Source organism: Megalopta genalis, chromosome 2, assembly GCF_051020955.1.
Source record: "Megalopta genalis isolate 19385.01 chromosome 2, iyMegGena1_principal, whole genome shotgun sequence".
NCBI lineage: Eukaryota > Metazoa > Arthropoda > Insecta > Hymenoptera > Halictidae > Megalopta > Megalopta genalis.
The window spans coordinates 19,498,349-19,520,665 of NC_135014.1; the positions used below are offsets into that span (position 1 = coordinate 19,498,349).

The 22,317-nt window shown below is 31.6% G+C and overlaps 3 protein-coding genes across 9 annotated transcripts in view; 1 reads left to right on the plus strand and 2 right to left on the minus strand.

Annotated features, from left to right (window-relative positions):
• Nucleotides 1-10,851, plus strand: part of NKCC (sodium potassium chloride cotransporter) — a 51,943-nt gene extending 41,092 nt beyond the window's left edge. For 4 of the 6 annotated variants that reach the window (XM_033470543.2, XM_033470542.2, XM_033470540.2 and 1 more), the window contains exons 11-19: nucleotides 989-1,136; nucleotides 2,377-2,618; nucleotides 3,188-3,396; nucleotides 4,130-4,241; nucleotides 5,741-5,844; nucleotides 6,760-6,874; nucleotides 7,633-7,778; nucleotides 8,423-8,534; nucleotides 9,104-10,851. In XM_033470543.2, coding sequence (XP_033326434.1) covers nucleotides 989-1,136; nucleotides 2,377-2,618; nucleotides 3,188-3,396; nucleotides 4,130-4,241; nucleotides 5,741-5,844; nucleotides 6,760-6,874; nucleotides 7,633-7,778; nucleotides 8,423-8,534; nucleotides 9,104-9,239 — 1,324 coding nt within the window. In that variant the 3' untranslated portion in view covers nucleotides 9,240-10,851. Of the gene's footprint in view, nucleotides 1-988; nucleotides 1,137-2,376; nucleotides 2,619-3,187; nucleotides 3,397-4,129; nucleotides 4,242-5,740; nucleotides 5,845-6,742; nucleotides 6,875-7,632; nucleotides 7,779-8,422; nucleotides 8,535-9,103 lie in introns of those variants that run through there. The other 2 variants (XR_004490290.2, XR_013032679.1) reach the window with 2 other exon arrangements.
• On the minus strand, nucleotides 10,472-12,722 carry Naxd (NAD(P)HX dehydratase). Of its 2 annotated transcripts, XM_076518705.1 has the most exons (2): nucleotides 12,059-12,719; nucleotides 10,472-11,881 (listed from the first exon to the last, which is right to left on the minus strand). In XM_076518705.1, exon 2 carries the CDS (start codon nucleotides 11,848-11,850, stop codon nucleotides 10,906-10,908), a length of 945 nt encoding a protein of 314 aa, XP_076374820.1. In that variant the 5' UTR covers nucleotides 11,851-11,881; nucleotides 12,059-12,719; the 3' UTR covers nucleotides 10,472-10,905. The 2 variants fall into 2 exon arrangements, with proteins under 2 accessions (XP_076374820.1, XP_076374819.1); XM_076518704.1 differs by having other exon boundaries at nucleotides 10,472-12,722.
• Nucleotides 12,723-13,651: 929 nt separating this feature from the next.
• On the minus strand, nucleotides 13,652-15,554 carry LOC117220522 (trafficking protein particle complex subunit 12). The gene has a single exon (XM_033470545.2). The coding sequence runs from the start codon at nucleotides 15,388-15,390 to the stop codon at nucleotides 13,798-13,800; it is 1,593 nt and encodes a 530-aa protein (XP_033326436.2). The 5' UTR covers nucleotides 15,391-15,554; the 3' UTR covers nucleotides 13,652-13,797.
• Between the last annotated feature and the right edge of the window lie 6,763 nt (nucleotides 15,555-22,317).

Consider the following 22,317-nt stretch of genomic DNA (forward strand, 5'->3'; position numbering starts at 1 on the left):
TTGCACATTCTCGTTTTTCATACAACAACAAAGTACCTCATGTTAATTTCATATATTTACGCTGAATTTCTTAACCATCGCTCGAGCAAACCGGGTCATTTTTTACCCATGTTTTAGTGGTAACGTTACGATTCAGTGTACCGGTTACACTTGGTGATACTAATATGGGTCAAACGTGACCCGGGACTTCGAATTGGCGATAGGAAAATTAATAATATACAGGCTGTTCATTTTATCTTGCTCATTGAAACACCTTCGTTATTTTTACTGATATAAGAAAATGTGTGAAAACAACTTTGTTTAGTTCAAAACTAAGAATATTATGATTTATGTTCTTTTTCTCTCAAGGTCGTGTTTTTTTCAGGTATTAAAGGTTATCGCTGGTTTTTGCACATTGACCACTGTTTTTAATAACGTAGCACTGTGATGCACATCAAAACAAATTCAACGACCTCTGACACTATGACCTTTAAATTGAAAAAAATTTTTTAATGACCTTGACATAACCTTTAAATAATAGGGGTCATTTTTTGGCTAATAAATAAGAAAAATGTTTGAAAATATCTGAATCGTTTAATAAATTTTACGTTTAATAACAAATAAAAGTAATAATAACAAATTCAACGTCTGACGAGCGGACAAGAAATAACTGATATTTTTGTCACAATTGGTAGGCAATGTTAATGTTTAGAAAACAGTGATGACCAACAATACTTGGAAAAAAATGAAAAAAATTTTATTCGGATAAATTGCTATCTACGTAAATTATTATTCGATTAAATATTTGTTCGATAGCGTTGAATAAAATTTTATTCTGATACATTTTTCATCCAGATAATTTTCAACTAAATAAATTTTTATTCGATTGAATATTTATTCGACAGTGTCGAATAAAATGTTATTCTTTAGGCTTCATCTTTTATCCGGCATCCGAATAAAATGTTGCCCCACTCCGCTGTATAGATACGATTGATTCGAAATTTTTCAGATTGAACTCCATCGACGAGCACGTGAAGAATTACGCACCTCAAATTTTGGCGCTATCTGGTCCACCTGGCGCCAGGCCAGCGTTACTGCATCTGGCCAATCTCATTACGAAAAACCATTCCCTGTTGATTTGTGGAGAAGTATATCCGGTATGTAACGTAACTAAACATGATTTTTTTCTCGCGTGGCCTTCAATCCTGCCGAATCCGCGTAACGTTTCTATATTTATACAGAGCATTCTGAAGGCTCTGTTGAAAAATTTGCAGGCGTATTTCACGTCACAGAATTAAAAAAAGAAAAATCCCAGCGAACACTATTTTATGCTTCCGCACCATTCAGGTGTCATGATTCAAATATGGTTCGCGGCAATCGTAACGCTAAAACTATTTGTTGTCAATCATAAAATGCCAGTGTCTTTCTTCAGCACTGAATCTATCAAACACCAAACGTGATTGACGTACATTGCTTTATAATAGGAATAAGAAGACTGCATTTATATTTAGACTTGACACCATTTTTATTATAATTAGACTGCGGATCTTTGGGCAAAATAAAAATAGTTTGCAACAGTTGCAACACGTAGGGACAAGCACAAGTTTTCTTCCGTCTTTAACAATTTTAATAAGTCCAAATATTAATTGATGTACTAACTTCAACGTTTTAAGTTATACTCATTTTGCCATAAATGCATCAAAACCGCAGTCTAATTATACTGTATGCTCGAAGTAAGAAATTCATTCAATTACTTCCTACGAAACAGTCCCTATAATTTCAACAATTTTAAAATTCGAAATGCGGGTATTTATTTACTCTAGCCTAAAGCTTAGGACACATAACTTAATCGAGAGTATCTTATAATTTCAGAGATATTTAAAATTTGGTTGTTGATTCTACAGTTCCTGACGAGTTACAAAAATATTACATAAAAATTATGAAGTGAATATTATTAATAACAACGTTGCACTAAATATTTTTAAAAATTGATATGAAAATATCAAATCAATTTGACCCATGCATATTTATTACAAAATTGATTATAAATTATTTTTTTGATCTGCATAGATTATTAAAATTTGATAAAATTAGCATATATACATTGTTAGCCAATAATAGCATTGCATTAAATATTTTTAAAAATTGATGTGAAGATATCAGATCAATTTGACTCATACGTTTTTATTAAAAAATGGATTATAAATTACATTGTTTGTGTCTACAAAGACTATTAAAATTTACTATACATTTGTGGATATGAAAAAGTTTCAGTTCATTCTGTGTAAGACAGAGCCAATTCACATAAAAGGATTAATCATAAATTAAAAGTGTTGTTTTCGAATTAGAGAGATCCCCATTATTGCTCGTTTATTGAACTTATTAACATATTTCTAGACGAATCTCGCGTACCGACTGCGTTCGGTTCGAATGAGAAATGGCTATGCATGGTTGCACCGACACCGCATAAAGTCGTTTTATCACATGGTGGAGGAATTAAGTTTCGAACGAGGTGCTTCGGCTTTGATGCAAGTAACAGGCGTTGGAAAATTAGCGCCAAACGTTGTTTTAATGGGCTATAAAACGCATTGGGCAACTTGCAACCACAAAGAGCTTCAGGAATACTTCAACGTTCTTCAGTAAGAACACAAAAATTCTTACTCGAATTATATTTCTCGAATTTTTTATATGAAAACTTCCTTCCATAAAACACTAATACAGCGACAATAATTCTCAAAAATCTTTTGTTTCTAATTGATCGCTTACTAAGGAACATTAGTATCATTCTTCACCTTTTGTCCTTTAACCCTTTACGCTCCAAAATATTTTGCTTCCAAAGACGAAAGATAAGCAAAGATTATTTATTATTTGTCTTTCTCTAAATTCCAAATAAAAGATAACATTTCATTCTGAAATAAGAATTGATAAATAAATTATTTGTGGAATTATTTAAAGGATTTTTTAATTATATAAAAGAATTAATTACGATTTTCAAATAAAATTTGACCAAATCTGACTACGTATTCCAATAATAGTTTGTCTCGCACAGTTTTGGAAATATCTTGTTAGTTAAAAACGATTTATTAATCAATTCAGCCAACATGAAACAAAAGTCAATTGGAAATGATCGATATGAAATAGAAAATTAATTGCTAATGAGTTATAATTTCGCGTGCATCATAACAATGAGATTATATTCTTTCTGCAGCAACGCATTCGACCAAAAATTAGCCGTTGCTATGCTCCGGATAGCCGAAGGCTTGGATTGTTCCGAAGTGGTCACTGCAAATGGCGACGAAGAACATGGTGCTCTGGCACAAAGTAGCTATGACTTGACCGGAAGTACTCTAATGCACGTGGACAGCAACTTATCCATGTCCACTGAAATCCCGAGAGTTCAAAGTGTGCCTACAATGGGTAATTATAATTAAAATTATTTTGTATTTCTTATCTTAGTATTCAGGGTGTCACAAAATTATACACATACAGTGCTGTGAAGTAACTTTTACATTTTTAGTAATATTTAAATTAAAACTATACAAAATATCATATTTGTATATTTCTGTTTTCTGATATTTCTAATATTAACGAAACACCGTATTTGTATATTTCTATATTAGAAATAATAGAAAATAGAAAATATATTTTTATATTCCTATTTTCTATTATTACTAATATTAATAAAATATCATATTTGTGTATTTCTATTTTCTATTATTTCTAATATTAACAGAATATCATATTTGTATATCTCTATATTAAAAATAACAGAAGATAGTAATATATAAATATAGTATTCTGTTAAGTTTTCAATTTAGATATCAATAACAATGTAAAAGTTACTTTGAGTCTATAATTATGCACACTACTGTAATAACGGGGCATAATCTCTAAGTCTAGTCCAAAGTTATTTATGTTATTAATTATCAAATTTGCTTCCTGAAATTCTATATCTAAAAATTGAGAAATGTATTAATTAATTACATGAATAATGTTATACTTTATTCACATATAGTAGCATATGTTATACTTTATTCAACGAAGACACAAATATTGTAATTTCTTGGTTTCTGCTTAGAATCTTTTACGTTTTAAACGAACGGTGAACACAATCAAATAAAAGTTCTGTAAAGTACGAATCACTTTTCAGGAACTCAGTTCGTGCCGGTCGATGGACCACAAATGATTCGAGATTCACCGACACATGGTAGTGCACGGGACCACCTTAAGCACAAGAGGAAACATGCAATCGACAAGTTAATGTAAGAGAACTAATACTGATATATTTATACATTCGCTGATTGCAATTGCAAATGTAAAATCAAACGGTATAAAACATTCATTCGTATTTCGCGAAGAAACACGTGTAAATATCACGATGTGTTACATAATCTCATCAAATTACTAAAAGATCTTTATGTGAAATAAAAAAGATTTCGTACGAAGTAATTACTTAAAAAGCAAAACTAAATTAATCAACAAAATGTCACCGTGTATTGTATCCAAGTGTTACAACGTGGAAGAAAAAACGAGGCACCTTGCGAATACCTAAATTTAAACCTCAAAGAAAGACAATTTACGAGAGCAGCTGGAATTCATGAAAATGTAAGAAACGTCCAACGAATTATAAAAAGAATAGAGCCTTACAAACGATAACGATTTTTTAAAAAGCCGCGTGACAAAGAAAAATATGCTAAAATGTTGTCAAGCAAAAAGACTAATACAAATGGCACAAGAAGATAATATTTGCAATTGAAAGAATGCCTCATTTTCAATGACTTCAATAGATTTTAACACGGGAACTTCTAAAAGAAACAAACGGCCCATTTTAGAATTCTAGTTTTACGATTATATTGAAGACAGCAAATTGATTCAGTATATTGACTCATTTATAATGAATGAATAGCAGTCATTTAAAATCTTAGTACATGCATTCTTATAAAAAATTTATATAATAAAGTCTAATCAAAAGAAAAATCTTGATCACTTTGATCGTTTGGTATTTCGGTTGTAATATATTTGATCTAATATGAAAATCGGATTATTCGAAGAGAAATTAAATGAATATTTTATTAATCAAAATATTTTTGCAAACTTTTTGCTATTATGATTTCAATAAAAAAGAAATACCTCTTTCAAAAAAGTCGCACATTTCATATCACGCAACCCAATAATATTGCTTTCGCGATTTGAGGAAATAATTAAGAAATTATAGTACTTTATGCCATACAAGGGTGAAAATATCATATCATAGTTGTACAGCCAGCTTTATTGTTTTTTATTTTGTATTTCTTTATCATTTCATTTAATGAGAAACACAATCAATATCCATAAAATATCCTGTTTTCTTCTCTTTAATGTTTAAAATGCAACAGGTGTGTATAAATTTTTGTGACTAACTATAGGCACATATATATTTACTGAAGAATTTTAATTATTTTTTGGTAATTTTACAAAATTATGTAACTGTATCATGATGTTCACTAGTACTGTAACATGATGTATCTAGTATTTACATGTTTTATAGTAATACAATGACAGAATATATCTACAATTCAGGAGCAATTGTCTTCTGTGAAGTTAAAATCGTACTGTCTTTTACATAATTGTTTCTCTACCAATATAATTATAAATATTTCCAACGATATACAATGAAGAATAGAGTTATAAATTCGTTTCCACAATCTTTTAATATAATTAAAAAACAAAAATTTTATTTAAGTAATCATTATAATATATTTTATATCTTTCAAATATTTAGAGAAAAGCGACACGCAATGGTAACTGTACCTGAACACTTGGCAATCTTCCAAAAGAAACACAAGAATGGAACAATCGATGTATGGTGGTTATATGACGATGGAGGTAATTCATGAACATTTTATTTACATGAATCTGCAAACGATAGGAATGTTTATTACTTACAGTTAGCAACGCGAATTTAAAATATGAAAATGCTAGTAGTTTTCGTTGATTTATACTCTTACCAACAGTCTCCTAAACGACTTGAATTGTTGTTTAAATGATAGAGCGGCCATAACAAAAATGCTTTTTTTAAATTTTGCTATTGCTTAGAATGATAAAAGAAAAGAAAAGTTTTTTATCTGAACCTATAACGAAAATTTTTAAAATGTGTTTTGTAGATCTCAGTAAGCTATATGCATGTTAAAAATTTCTCCGAGATCGGTTGACCTTTGTATGAGCTGTTAACAATTAAAGATCGCAAAAATCGCTTTGCGTTAACCGATTTCAATTAAATTTTCAGCATACATATAACTTACCAGGATCTACAAAATACATTTTCTAAATTTTCATTATAGGCTCAGAGAAAAAATTAAAAACGGGAGTCTTTTATTTTGTTTTGTCACGCAGACGCCATTTTGAAATTATTTTAAAAACGTTGACTTCGCGAAAAATTAATGTACGTATATAACAATTTACTTGGGAGGATTTGTACTGTGTCAAAAATTGTACAATAGTGATTCTTTTCCATTTAAAATGACAAAAATTTGTCGAAGCGGGTATAAAAATATTAGCTGAAAAGTAAGAAGAACAAATCAAAGAAAACGATTATATCTAATACTGTTGTGAATAGCGTAGCAGTTCAACAATCGAAATCAATTTATTATTCTTAAAGTTGCAACGTATATGTGTTTTGTTCATACCACTTTCGTTCCTCTTCTGCGTCGAAATATTACATTTTGACATTCCTACCGTTTGCAATTCAGTTATGGAAGAATATAGGCTCATTTGTAAGTGGCAGAAGTTCTTATTCAACAGGTCTCACGATTCTGTTGCCGTATATTATCAGCACACGTTCAAATTGGGAACATTGTAAAATGAGAATTTTCGCACTAGCGAACCACAAACAAGACATTGGCGCGCAAGAGAAAGAGTAAGTTTACATATTATACCTTCATTATCACTCCTATTTATATACTGGGTGAACGAGGTAACTTCGCCACTTTAAATAATTTTACTCGTTTCTGATAATATGAAAAAATATCAAAAGAAAACACTGTGTGCTTTAAAGGGGAAAATGTTATCATTATACTGCGGATAATTATGTAAAATTAAAATTTTCTTCGTGAATTGCAACAGTAGCTACATAGAAATTGTTTTCTTTCTTCAACAATTTTAGTAAGTTGAAAATAATATAGAGATATTTTGAAATTCTCTTAATCTGTCTACTGTTTTAAATTTGACCACTCATTTTTGACATAAATGCATAAAATCTGCAGTTTAATTATGACAAATAGAAAACATTTCTCAAGTTTCTCATACTTTTCGTCATTTTAATCTCATCGATGTTTTTTTTTTTAATTGGAACAGTATGATGAAAACCTATCTAATGACTTATAATACCGTGACCTTCGCGTGACCTTGTATACAACAAATTTAGACCTCGATGATCTCAAAATCGCAAAAAATATAACCATGACAAAAATTTTTTGCTTCTCGTATCATTTGTTGCTTCAAACTAGAAAATACTTTGACATTTTGACAAAAACAAGTAAAATATTGTATAATAAATCGCAGGATTTAATTGCATAATTATACAGAAAAACAATAAACTGTTTATAATCTGTTATAAATCCCAGTAACAAAGTTTTCCATTATTGTTTAAATTACCATTTATTCTTACGTTCTTAGAATGGCAGAAATTATGGCAAAATTCAGGATAAGGTATACGAGCCTCAAAATGGTGGACGATATCAGTGTACAACCGAAGCAAGAAACACAGGATTTCTTCGACAAACTCATATCTGATTTCCGAAAGAATGATCCTGCAGACACAGGTAATCCAGAAATATATTTTTATTTTCAGTGCAATTTTATTTTAGCTTTCTGAATCGTATTTACTAACAACTTTGATCATCGACTTCGATTAAAATATTACACTTCTAATATTATAATTAGACTGCAATAAAATCTGTATCTATAAATCATTTAAAACATTAATTTGTCATTAAGTTGTCATTGATATCTCCTCTACAACAGCACATACAAAAAGCTATAATGTTTTTATCACACAATGTTCCTCCCTGTATCAAATACCTTTAACATTACCAAAACTCAAAGTGACTGGCCCCTGATCTTTATTTTACAATTCTTAATATTAAAATACATTATCATAGAAATCGTACAAAATTTAAATAATAATTTATTGTTATAAAACAATATGTACATTAATTGCATTTACGGCTCGATAGTTCTACGTAGTGTTAATAATATTTGTAAACACCCTGTTCAGAGGAAGAATGTGTTATGAAAAAATATGTTTCTTCCTAATAAATAATCACATTTCATCATAACAGTAAATTGAATTGAATTTACTCGAATTGCTGCATCGTTAAGAAATGTGACGAATTCAATTTAATTTAATGTAAGGTACAAAAATAATTTTAGACTAAGTAATTTATATATCATAATTTCATTGCAGAATGCTGCGTCACAGAACTTGAGCTGCAGTCCCTGAAAGATAAGACGCATAGGCAATTAAGACTTCGGGAGTTGTTACTGGAAAACTCCAGTCAATCGACGTTGGTTGTAATGTTAGTATCATTTTCAATAAAAATAGCAACTTTTAGACGTTTATATTTAACGCATTCGCTACCAGTGAAGTGTCATAGCTTGGGCAAGAATACTCGTATTGATATTGTTAAACAATTATTTGAACAGAAATTAACAAGTTATATTATATCAGTCGAAAGCGACTGTCTTTCAATATCAAATTAGTGTCGGTTGGATGTTGTATAATTTTTCTTAACTAAATGATTTAATTACCTATTATTTACTTATTTAATTTTTTCACATTAATTGTTTATGCAAAACGGAGAAATTATTGTAGAACGTTCAACAAAATTGATCTGATTGATATTTCGAAATTTCTTCTATAACGCACTACAGAAAATGCAAAAATTTAAATTATAACTTTTCTTAAAACACGAAGTTCAGATATTCAGATATTCAAAATTGGGTTGAATGGCTGAATTCCTTATTGAAAAACACGAAACTTTGCAATTTAAACCATCTCACTTCGAAATCTTCCCTTACGTCCATGGTAGCGAATAATCGTTAAATTCATGTTTGTATTAATAAATAATGATGCTTTTGATAATAGGTCATTGCCAATGCCACGGAAAGGTGCAGTTTCTGCTCCACTCTATATGGCGTGGTTGGAAGCATTAACCAAAGATATGCCACCAACGCTATTAATACGTGGAAACCATACGTCCGTATTAACGTTCTATTCGTAGTTTACGATGTAATGGAAACAATAATGTAATCTTAAATCTAGAATGAAATTTACGTTAAATAACAACACGGCAATGTTCGAGCAAACGCGAAGACATTTTCTGATGCGTACACAGACAGTATTCGGTATATTCATGCCAAAAGTTGTATAGGTGCTATGATCTGTTTTCGTTTTTATACAGTATTTTTCTCAACGTTGAACCCCGGGGTACTTAATGATGAGATTATTTTAGCATAGAAACGAAAGACAACAATATAAGGACTCTAATAAATTATAATTTCACTATTTGTAAGATTTTAGGGCACACGAATAAAAGAGTACATATGCAAAAGAAACTTCTTGCAGAATATCTTGTACTTATGAGTGAAAAATGATCTTTTGTAGTTACGTTAATAATGAAGAAGTTTTATATATTATGCGTGGATACAAGAAATGACATATGAACATTATAAAGTTCTCTTACGAAGCATATTAAAACTGATGACATGTACTCTACAATTAACTTACTTAGTTGTAATGTATAATAGTATACGTGATATTACAAGTTTTTGTAATTGAGTTGAACGTATAACGCAGGATTGATTAAACGAACAAAAATAGTTGTACTTATAATTGTTTGTAATTTTAAAGACTTTTATTGATTTATTTCTGTTTTGTTATTTAAGGCAATAAATGCTTCTGTGCCCATATAGGAAACACTAACATTTATAAGGCAACATTTTTTACTTTAAGCGATATTGTACTTAATAAGAATGTTCTTATACACTAGAAAATATACAGTATTGATGCTTGGATACAGAACATTTTATATGTGAAATATTGCCATTTGTCAATTTGATACAAAAGAAAAAGAATACAAGACCATATTCTGAAATATTTTTCTTTTATAGAATCAATATTCATTTATAAGAGGAATAGTTTTTATATAAAATAATATAAAAATAACTTCGAAAAATAATTTACTACAAATTATTTGAAAATGTTTTGTGTTGGAAGTAATGTATATTATTAAATCTTACATATAAATAATTTGTATTAATAATATAACACAGAAAATTTCCATTGTTCATAGAAATCTGTTTTTATATTTATAAAATGCAAATTTATTTTTTAAACAAAAAAATATGTAAAGAACTTTTGTCCACATAAAACATTAGTATATGTATACAATAAATGCACCCATTGTAAATATAATATAAGAAAACAAGTAAGCATTGAATGTACACACAATCGTTAAGTGTATTATTTATTTTGTAATGCATTTAATGACATAAATTTCTGTAATCAATTACATTGTAAAATTCCTGAATTTATAATTTGTATTTCTATCACAGCATTTTGTTTGTTTTCATTAAGAAGTTTTATAATTTAGCTTTGTTGAATGTATCAACAGATGAAAATGAAAACGTTCCTGTAACTCTGTTTGTAAAAATGGAAATATGAGAATGAGCACAATTCAGGAATCAGTGCTCCGTGTTCGACTTCTCCCATTGAATGAATATGTTCTATAATCAACATTAATGTTTTTACTACATGTATACAACTATATATACAATATATTGTACAATATTATATACTCTGTATGGTACATATAAAAAAGTCTGTTCAAAATAGTTCCAAAATATTGAATACCAAAACCAATTACATTGTCACTATAACTAAATAGCTCACTTGTTACAATGCGTTTCAAAGATTCTTGCAAAAACAGGTTGTATTTGCTCCAATATGTCGGATGTTAGCATTCCTCTCTGCTTTATCTTATATGTAGATGAATTGCATTCTCTCACTAATCTTGATGCAGCATAACTAGCAGCTATTGGTGCTGATAAAGAACTTTCACAACTTCCTGCACAAATTGCCCACCACCAAAACACAGATAATGCTCCAACTAGTAGATCACCTTGCCCACCGCATCGTCGGCCAGAACCAGCCAAACCACACGGTACTGCTTCTGTACCTTTATGTCCATCTGCGATTAAATCTTTTGATCCTTTATGCAAAATTGTAACATTTTTTCCAAGTGCTTCTGCCAAGTGTTTGACATCAGTGGCTTTGACTAATGGCGAAGGTTGAACCGTTTTATCAAGCACTCCTTTCATTAGACGACTGAATTCCATAGCATTTGGTGTCAATATTACTCCTGGATATTCTTTTATAATGTCAGGTTTCTGACTAATTAAAAATAATCCATCAGCATCGATCACCAATGGTTTTTTCATGTCTCGACAGATTGCAATCAGTTCAACAATTATTTTAAATACTTTGTCATCTCTACCAAGACCAGGACCAATAATAATTACATGCAGACGATCGAGCCAGGGTCTTATTTGTTTAACTGCATCATATTGATCTAACACTGGGTGGACAATAGGCTCTGGACTAAATGATTTCAAAGGAATGCTTGCATCTTTTACGCAAAATATATGCACTAAATCGCATCCAGTACGAAGTGCGCTCATGGCTGCAAAATATGGTGCACCAGTATATTCCATACTACCACCAAATATACCAATTCTGCCATCCTGTCCTTTATATTTAACATTGTTTAAATTTGGAACAATTCTTCTTATTCCCTTCAACATACGATCATCCACTGATGCTGATGTGGACATGGTGGAAGCAAAGAGTAGTTTCAATGAATTCCTGTGAGCAAAATGTAAAATAGCAAGTGCCATTTCATAACCTAATAAATATGTTTTAATACACCTGCTGTTAAATCCTTAATAATTATGCGATATTTAATATCTAACAACACTATTCCAGTACTGAATGTCTTGGATGTAAAAAAAAATAACAATATTCATTAAATTACAATATTACCTGTAGAGGTCGAAATAATTAAATGATGATTCATACAAACGTCGTCTCTTAATACCAAATGTTAATTAAGGAGATTATCGAACAAGGGCACCGAGTAAAAAATATCACAAAACAGATAACCTATAACCTAATTCATACATAAAAAAATACACAAATTTGTAATTGTTATAAGTTGAATATACAGAACATAAATTTGTTGATATAAAATATTTGGTTGCACTAAAAAGTGTCCGAATAACTAGTAAATTTTAAAAGTACGATACAAAACATGTGTGCATACAATTGAAAACTTCCAAAGGCGGCCGGCAATTTAATCATTATATATAATATACCCAACGCGCGCGCGTTTTTACTATACACATCTATTGACAAAATTTACAGACTTAAACTGTAATACTATTGCGACATTATCACATTATAAAAAATGAGATCACATAAATATTTTCAATATTTTTAAGTACAGAACAGAAATACTGTGTAGAATACCGGACATATTTTTTTAGAGTTGTTATGTAAAATGTTTCACAAATAATACCACAGAAGAGGTGTAGTAGGTCGATACCCAATGTATTTTTTTATTACCCAAAATTAGACGTCAGATTCAGAAGCCCTATTATCATACCCATGTCGCATCGTTACCGATGTTTCATAAACTTTAGCTTCTTAGCGAGAATCAAGTATACTATATACTTCATTTGTATTGCGGCTCATTTTATGAATTGAAAGCCACAAATTCATACGTGCGCGTACATTCAAACAATGAAAATGGTACCTATAAAATATAATTAACTGCGAAAGTGAAGTTCACTGTGGAAGTTCATCTGCAATTAACTTAATTAATGTAAGAAATCTTTACACGTCCAGAAAATTTAGAAAGTCGATTGTGCATAAGTTTTTTGTATATACATGTCCAGTAAACAATTAAGCCTAGTAGACATTACACAAATTTCGATTAATGTTCATAATAAAAATAAAGGTTTTCGTTTTAATCTAAAAACCAATTAGCTCGGTATGATTTTCGATTAATTTATATATTGATTTATTTCTAGTTTTCATTAAATATTTTCAATGTAATTTAATAACTGATATAAAATCTTACTTGGAAATAAGCAATTATCGGACAAGGCATATTGATTATTTTCAAATGTTCTATATCAATTTAATATTCTACACCGTCTAATTTAAATTTTCCTTCGCAAATGGTTCTTTCTAAAAATGTATTCATAAAATTAATGTAAAATTAACAAAATAAACTGTATAGAATGCAATCTAAGTTTTAAACTTACAAATATGGATTTGGGAATACGCTCACTAATTATGTAACAATTATTCAATTTCAATTTCAGGGAAATAGACACCTTTTTAAAATTTCAAGTTTTCGAAACTTGCCTATATATTAGTTTGAGCTTTTTACCACTACGAGGAATGGCGCTGAACGAAGGTGGCGTAAACGATTCGTGCGGGAATTTAACTAACATTTAATGATTTAAAAAGATAAGAATCATTGTCACGATGTAAAAACGATACAAGACCTCAGACAAATCTTTGAAAGATGAGAATGTCAATGAGAAGATATGTAATTAAATAATACCATTTTTGTTAACTCGATTGAAATTACTTATTATTTAATAAACTTTACATCTTACTTACTGCAATCGTTATTGCAATTAAATAACAAGTTTTAATCTTCCCTTTCTTCTATCACACGTTATACATGGACGAATAGAATTAGAGCTAATTTACAGACCAAGCTTCAGACATTGTATGTCTATAGCATCTCCTTTATACCTATTTAGTTGACTCAAAAGTTGCAATTTCGGTTGTTCGCAGTGTGTAAGAAGTTCATACGCACTACGCAAATTTAATAGTATAGACTCCTGCAAGCTTCTTGCAGGATTCTTTGTAATTGCACTTTCGTATAAATGCACGGCCTCCTTCAACTGCCCTGTATATAAAAGACAAACAGCCATGTTATTAATTAACGCGATGTTGTTAGGATCTAGCATGGCCGCCTCCTGGAAGTATTTGTATGCTTCCTGAAAGGAATTGTGAGCTACAGCCAGTAGCCCTCTATCCATCCACTCTCTCACAGTTAGACTACTATTCTGTTTATTCTCATTAATAAGCAATCTTTCTGCTGTTGCAACATCTCCCAAAAACAAATGTAATCTACCTATGCTAGATTTTAAAGCTTCTAATTGTTCAGGTGACCAATCTGGAGAATCACACAACTTTTCTAAAATATCTACAGCTAGTACGTAATTTTTTATGCCAACTGCACAGTTCGTAATGGACATTAGGACTCTAGATCTTCTTCCTTTCCATAAGCGTATAGCATCTTCTTGTTCAACAGCGTTTACTGTAATGCGAGATCCATCTCCACTGTAGCCATCATTAAAATTTGTTATTATCTGATTCACAGTGGCTAGAACTTTGTATAGATTATCCAATGCTTCTTTGGGTCTACCACAGTACGATGGTATCTCTGCTAAAAGTAGTCGAAAGGAAAATGAAGCCATAGAACCTGGTCTGGTGCCATATAAGTCAGGATAAAATGTGAAATACATATCAGGTTTATCTAGATTACCAAATGGTTTTGATTCGTTCTCTAGAACATCTACTTGGTTCAGTTTAGTCAATAAAGCTAGCCTTGTGTACCATAGCTGCAAAGAATGCGGAGTATGTTTGCTAGGTTGGTTTATCTTGCCATACCCTTGAGCATACACAGCCAAAAGTTTCCCCGACAAATTTATTGCCGCCTTGTAACAACCAGCTTGTATTAAATTTCTCAGGCCACGTTCATCTTGTGTCACATCCGAAGATGTACGTACATTTCTGTGAATGTTCTCAGCTTCTCCTAGGTAACGAATGGCAGTACTCTTTATTAAATCGGGCATGTCTCCTTGTATTGCCAAACCTGGCATCGTCAGGTTCTCCCTTTCAAGAGAATTGCTTCCCATAGCTGATGTGGCGATGCTGCGCAGAACTTTCCTTGTTTTCTCAGAAGGTATCCAAATATCTCTGTGCATGTCGTTCGACGCACTATGATCAAGCAATTCATTGTCGAACAACGTGCTAGATTTTAAGAACTCGTTCGAGCGATCGCTCATTAATTCAAAATCCGGAATTCTGCTCATAGTACTTCTTTGCACTTCGGAGAAATCATTCTTTTTCGACGGAACGATCTCATCGAATATTGTGCGAGATCCATTTTCAAAATAACGACTTATATCAGCTTCTTTCTCTTTTATAACCTCACTTGCGATGTCAGAGGTCTGCTTCATTGAACAATCAGGCTTGTCTGCCATTCCAGGCTTGGTATTTGAATGCATGCCACTTTCCACGGTTAAAAATTATTTACAGACATTTATAGCAGCCTCGGAAACGTTACAAATAATGCAATATTAGGTCAACTGTCAATGTCAGAAGCTGACATTTTGCAATGAAGTATGTGATGCGATACTTCTGCTTGTGTATGTCAATGATTCTTTGGATTGTTCGAGATTATACTTTCCGCTTGTTTTATGAGATACCGTGTAAATTTCGGCAAGAATCATTTGCTCCCTAGAATTTACAATTAGCGCCATTTCTCGTAATGGCAAAACAATTGAACTAGTAGACAATAGTTACCAACAGTTTCAAAATGATAGGCAACGTCTGTAGTCAATGTAGATATAATTTTTTTATTTCATCGACGATACTAATTAATAATTTATGATATTATTGAATTTAGGAACAATTTATAAATATAAATTATATAAATAAATATAAATAATATCAATTCCTTTTGTTCCTATACTTTGTAATAATAGTAGATTTAAATAAATCTTAATATTTAAGGTTTAACAAAGTTTACAGGTGAGAAAACTTTGTATCACAATGTAATATAGTTGACATTTTTATTTAAATATATATATATATATCATACATCGATCAAGAACTTTTGTCCATCAGTTTGAGCATTTGGCCGCTGCATGGTGCTAAATTCAGATTTTACAGAGCAGATGATTCTTACCGGAATTTAAATGAGAACCTATAAGAAATACGGAAAGAATCATTCAAAATGATAATAAACATTCATTTGTTGGCATGTAAATGGTTATATTATTAAATATTTTTTTGCATAATATAACAAGTGAAACTGTAGGCATGCTCTTTTTTGAAAATGTTGTGGATTAAAATAAGATTTCTCTTTGCAACAACTCAAACTTTGGTGTACGATTTTTTGGAAGATAATAGAATTATTATACATTGATCTACAATTTTGAATAGATTCACATTGCAACTACTTTTCAAATATTATTATAGCGCAGTGTTATATAGAATTACTTTCGAAATAGTCTTCAATTACAGTTTTTTTTTCGAAATAACATTATGTGTATAGAAGTCGTCAATATTATGTAAAATCATGTTGGAAAAAAATGAACAATAAATTTCGAATGTAGATTCGTTTTTACAAAATTTCAACACTTCAAATATACCCAATTTGTCGAAAATCGAAAATTCAGCGTTCATAGATTGCTATACATCAACTGTCTCTAAGAAAGACTGTCAAATTTCCAAAAATCGACAAGAAAATTAACTCTTTTACTTTTCCCATATAGTCAAGATACTCTAACTTGTAAAAAATATCAAATTATAATAAATATTAATATCGTCAAAAATATCAAACGAGCATAGCTATCTTTCCCAAAAGACTGTGCTTCTCAAAACAGTACGAAATGAAAAATCAAATTTCTTATTTTTCTCATGTGAACAACGTAGTATACATAATTATATTTATTTATTTATTCATGTAATTATACGTTCTTTAGTTTCATGCCACCAGGTATTCTTTCAATCTTATGTAATTATGTCATTTTTATGTTAATTTTCGTTATTCTCGCATATATTATATATATGTATGTGTTTCTATACACAGCAATATGTCACAGACTTCTAATGTTTATTGTGCTATTGTTTACTTGAAAGAGAAGTGTTAAAGAGAAAATCAAAATCAATTATTCTTAGCTTGCACATCAATAATGAAGATTGAGTAGGAGCAAGTGTATCAACAACGTTCCTTTTTTTACAATCTTTCACACAATTGTGAATAAGAATTATAAGCAAGAATGAATAAATAATTATAATATAGTGTTTTCTTAGACCACCAATAGTAGTTAAGATTTAAATAAATTAAAACAAACGTACAAAATTTCCGAAGTGTTACGAAATCGACGTAAAAAATGAAAAATCAAATCACTTATTTTTCCCATAGATATTGACAACATTACTGTTTATCATAAAATGTACTCGATCTTACTACGAGTGCTAAAGAAGCACAGCAAACTTCTCTAAACGACTGAAAATTTCCAAAGTGGTACTATATCTGCGTTGTGTGTGGAAATGACAAACTGGGCGCAGGAGCATGCGATGTCTCGCGCAAGGAAGAAAAATCGTTCGGCGGCTAGAAGGATCGGCGCGGAACAATGGTCGCCCGTTTTCGAAATGCGAGAAAGAGTGTAGGCAAGTTAACAAAAGGGTGGGGAGCGAAACCAGCCAGCCAGCAGCGGGCCGAGAGAAAAACGAAAGCTCGAAACGAACATATCGGCGCGAGGGGCGCACGGATTCTTTGTCGTTCGAGTTTTTAAGAGTGACCACAAACAAAACGGGGCCTCGATCAATTTAGTCTCTCGAACGAGCGCATACATTCGCTCGTGCTGGTTGCGCGTATGTACACGCAAGGATCTCGAAATTCGCTCGATTCAGGAGCATTTCGCTAGCCCAGGAGAGGCGTTTTGTTGTCGGCATTGGGGAGGAGAGGAGGCCGACCGTTTTCGTAATGGCTCGTTCATTCGAGAGAATCGCTGTAAAAAAGTCGCGCATGCATCATTCGTCACCCATTCTTCGCCGCGGCCTTTGGTTTCCGGTGGTTGGCGTTCGTCAGATTTCTCGTGCTACGGACGTATAACACGCGGATGTCATCCTGGACGTCTCTGGATCGTCCCCTGGCCCTCGGTTCTGCAAATATTATTACTAGACCGCGAATATTTATGCAAAATAAACATTGTCAACCGCGAGAAACGGAAACTGAATAGCAGGTTCTTTCTTTTTCTCCGATAACAGATCAAAAATAATACATTAACGTTTTTCAATTATTTTAATTCTTTTACTGTTTTAAATTGCACCTATTCATTTTTGTCATAAATGTTGATTAGCACTTCTTCGTTTTTAACCATCTCCCTCACAGAGCATTTCCTGTTTCTCGCATGTCTCCATCTACTTCCGTGTTCCTAGATTTTTATAATAAAAGAATCAAATTTTTTAAAAGTATGAGAGTATGAATTACACTTATTAGTTTTAGTATTTTGGGTATGCGATCATTATAAATGAAGTTCAATAAAAACAAGGGAAGGGTAAATGTGGGATTATTTTTATTAAAATGGTATAATTGAACGATGGGAGAAGAGTTAAAATTGTTATTAATGTGTGTGAAAATATTGTACGTGAGATTCGTGTTAATTTTTTAATTTTGCGTTTAATATTAGTAATAAAATATTATAATCAACGTAACATTCATATTTAGTAGATTATGTATGAAACCTTCGTTGCCAGTCTGACTCGATATTATAGTGCTAGGGGTTAACACTAATAGGTAACTACGAGAATGACGAGACTAGACTTGTTTAAACGTCTTTCCGGCGTTTATATCACAAAGTAACAAGTGTCGATGTTTATGCAAATTCTTATTTTTACAAATGACTTTACAAAGATTATGTCGGAAATATAAAAACATTTGCTGTCTCATTCATGACCATAATTCGAGTGCATGAATTTCGTTCTTGTTATTATCGATTTAAGTATATGAGCCGTTTATTTTGAAAGTGGCATAAGTCACTTTGTTTTTAAGTCGATATATTTAAGGGTTTGCGTTTTAAAATATGGATGCTAACTTTCGAGAAGATTTACTTGTATTTGTTATGTATGAACATTAAAAAATCACCACTTTTCATTACGGTAAAGTGACTTATGCCACTTTCAAAATAAATAAATATTGTAATCACATTTTTATATAAGTTTCGAGGTAAAAGGGTTCCTTTGGCAGAAAAATGATTTGAATTTCCGAATTTGTTTGATACGCAAACAGTCTGACAGTTTTAAACGCCGACGATCGTTTTGTTGTCCGTTTGACAGAGAAGAAATTTCGCAGCTCCTCGCTGCTCGTTTTCTAACGTTCAAGGATGCCCGCGGGCACGTCAGCAATTTTAAGTTGGACACGTACAACCACGTGAACAATTCTTCGAGTACCTGAACGGCTTATTGGCGAGCACGAAGCGAACCGCCCACCTATCTATTTGATCTCTCGAGAGTGAAAAATATTTAAATGCTGTCGCTGCTGCTTTATATCCGACGCGTTACTAACACACCCTCTATCGAACCGTTCATATGTAGAACTACGAAATAAAAAGCTCTTCTGAAATCGAGCACTTTACTCTTTCCTTCACAATTTCCCGAAACCACGAAGGAGGAGAATTTCAATCAATTTTCAATTTAGAATTACAACAATCTTCTCAGGAATTGTGTAAAAAAATTGTGAATTTTTGAAAGTATCCACAAAAGAAGTAGAACTTGTACATCAATGATTTCTTTCGAATTGATGTGAAAAATTTAATCGAAGTTCCTCAGAGTGAAAATGTCAACGAACTTCTTCGAGTTTCTGTGAAAAATTTACCTGAAATTCTCCAAAATGAAAATTTCAAAATAAAATCGAAGAGGTGGGTAAGTTTTTATTGCAATTAACACTTTATATCTATTAGCAATTTTTCAATAGTTATTTTCAGATCAGACGTCAGCGATCGAAAAATTCTGGAAAGCGACAGCAATTTCGTCCATAGTTTAACAGGTCATTTATGTTAATATAACATGGCAATTTTATTTGAATTTATTACTTAAAAGAAAATTAACTAGCTTCTTTTTTCTTCACGTTTACCGTATAACATATGATTGAATTAAGTTTATTGAATTGTTTCCTGCAGAAGTGTTAAAATTAGAATAATTCTTAAAGAAAAAATGTGAGACGTGATAAGTTTCTTGTCTATGTTTTATGTTGTGTTACATGTTTATGTTCTATACATGCTTTTTTCACGTTTAATACTTTATTTATCGGAAGCTTGCCAATAGACTCAGTTAGTAACTCAGCTCTCCCTAAAGGACAAAGTGAATACTTTTTTTTTTAAATAACACTTACAAGATAAGTTGTTACAATGTGATTCAAATTCGTTAGATTTCGTGAATGAAATTATTGTCACTTACTAAATGTTGTTCGACTGGTTCGACATATTCTATATTTTTTACGATTATTGAAATTATAAAGATTCAGTTATTGAGAATTTATACAATAAAGTTTAATTAGACAAGTATTATAATGAAAATCGCTAGAAATCTGAATAAATACTATATGCTTGTTATTTTTACAAAGAAATATAAACTTTTCGTGCACCGTAAACCTAGCGTTAATAATTTCCCTAAGAGAAGCAACATTTCTTTCTTTCATTTCTTCATTGACTTTCATTTCTGAATTTCGATCACAGAAGAATCAAATTTAGTTCCGACCTAGAAAAAGAACGAATAGCACTCGTATTTAGCAGATCGTCTACGAAATTGCGACGAGGTTGACTCGTTTTTATAGCCGAAAGGGGTTGAGTTCGGCAAAACTCCCTAAGTTTTTTTGCGGCGTTTTTTAAGCTAGTGCCTCCAAGTATTTTTACCACCTGGAGAAATCTTGTACATAGTTGTTATATATTCCGTGTAGAGGCGATTCGACTTCAGCGAAACACGACGCCGTGAGGCATACAAGACGTACTTGAGAAGCTCTTTTTTTCAAGTGTCGCTACGGCAGCGAAGTCGACGGCATTGTCTCCATTGTTGGCGAATCGTAATCAATATTTTCACAATATGGCGCCATTGTCCTTAGCACGAGCGAGGTGCAAGGGTTCTTCGTGTGTTCCGCGAAACCTTTCATCCCCCAACACCACTGCACATCGTTGTTTAAGTAGTATAAAATAAAACATCGCGAGAACCGAGGCTCCACCCACTTTTACTAACATTGATACCTTCGTTCTTCTTATATCATGCACGCGCGCGCAACCAACGTCGTTCTTAATCATCAATGTTCAATGTGCGATGTGATAGCAAACAAAAATTAAGGTTTACAAAGTTTAAAAATGTTATTTGCGAGAACGTTAACCCTTTTAATACCGAACAGCGATATATCCTTGAGAATAAATTACAGTTTTATTTCATAACTTATGTTGCTTTTTGAATTTTCTGATTATCAGGTTTTACATTTTGATAATTTCATTCCGAAAATTTACCAAACTTCGTCAAACAGGTCCGGTATCTTTCGGTTAGGTGCACATCAATTTTATGGTCGGAGTTTAAAGACTTATGTTGTCTTTAACCAGTTAGCTGTTACAGTCTCCTTGAAAAGTGTGTAAGTTACTGTAATTATACTATATCTGTTTCATTTTCTACATATTTTGTTTAAAAACAAAACTTCTATATTAACTATAATTTAGTAAGGAATATCGAAATAAACATATATTCTTCTTAATCTGTTTTTCACGAGTATACTCGTCATGAAGAGATAGCAACGTTTTGTATTATGGCGAATATACTCGACAAACATAGTTAACTGATTAAGCGATTTTCTTAATGGCAATTTTTGTTAAAAATGCGTCGAGTAAGTCGAGAGTGCAGATTTACTAAATTAACCTAAACTAAATAGTTTGTTCATTCTTTGATCATTTTAATAAATCCAAAATAATGCATCGACATTTATTTCATTCCTTTAATCTTTCTACTATTTCAAATTCGAACTACGCAATTTGATCATAAATGCATGAAATCCGCAGTTCGATCGTGACATAATTACATAATTTTTGCAAACAATACCAAAGAATAATTAAAGTTCGTCGGTAAAGAAAACAACGAAACCAAATATTCGACCAAAGTTTTCTACCGCAGTTTGCAAACCGATTTGTCCACACTTGTTACGAAAAAGCAAGAGACTTGACGATAGTTGTCACCGTCCGGGTCCGCGGTTGGCTTTAATCGCTTGTATAATTCATAGACCAGCTATATTCATTGACAAAGTTGCGGAGCAAACGCGCAATGTCGCATCAATATTGAACCTTGACAGACGGGCATAGTTGCTCGGAGTTTCAAGGAGCCATTGATTCCTGTAATAACCGTAAACACTTACATGCCATCGCGACAAA

Excerpts from the sequence above, each read along its gene's own strand:
- Naxd (XM_076518704.1), bottom strand. The coding sequence starts at position 11,913 with ATGGCACTTGCTATTTTACATTTTGCTCACAGGAATTCATTGAAACTA.
- LOC117220522 (XM_033470545.2), bottom strand. The coding sequence starts at position 15,390 with ATGCATTCAAATACCAAGCCTGGAATGGCAGACAAGCCTGATTGTTCA.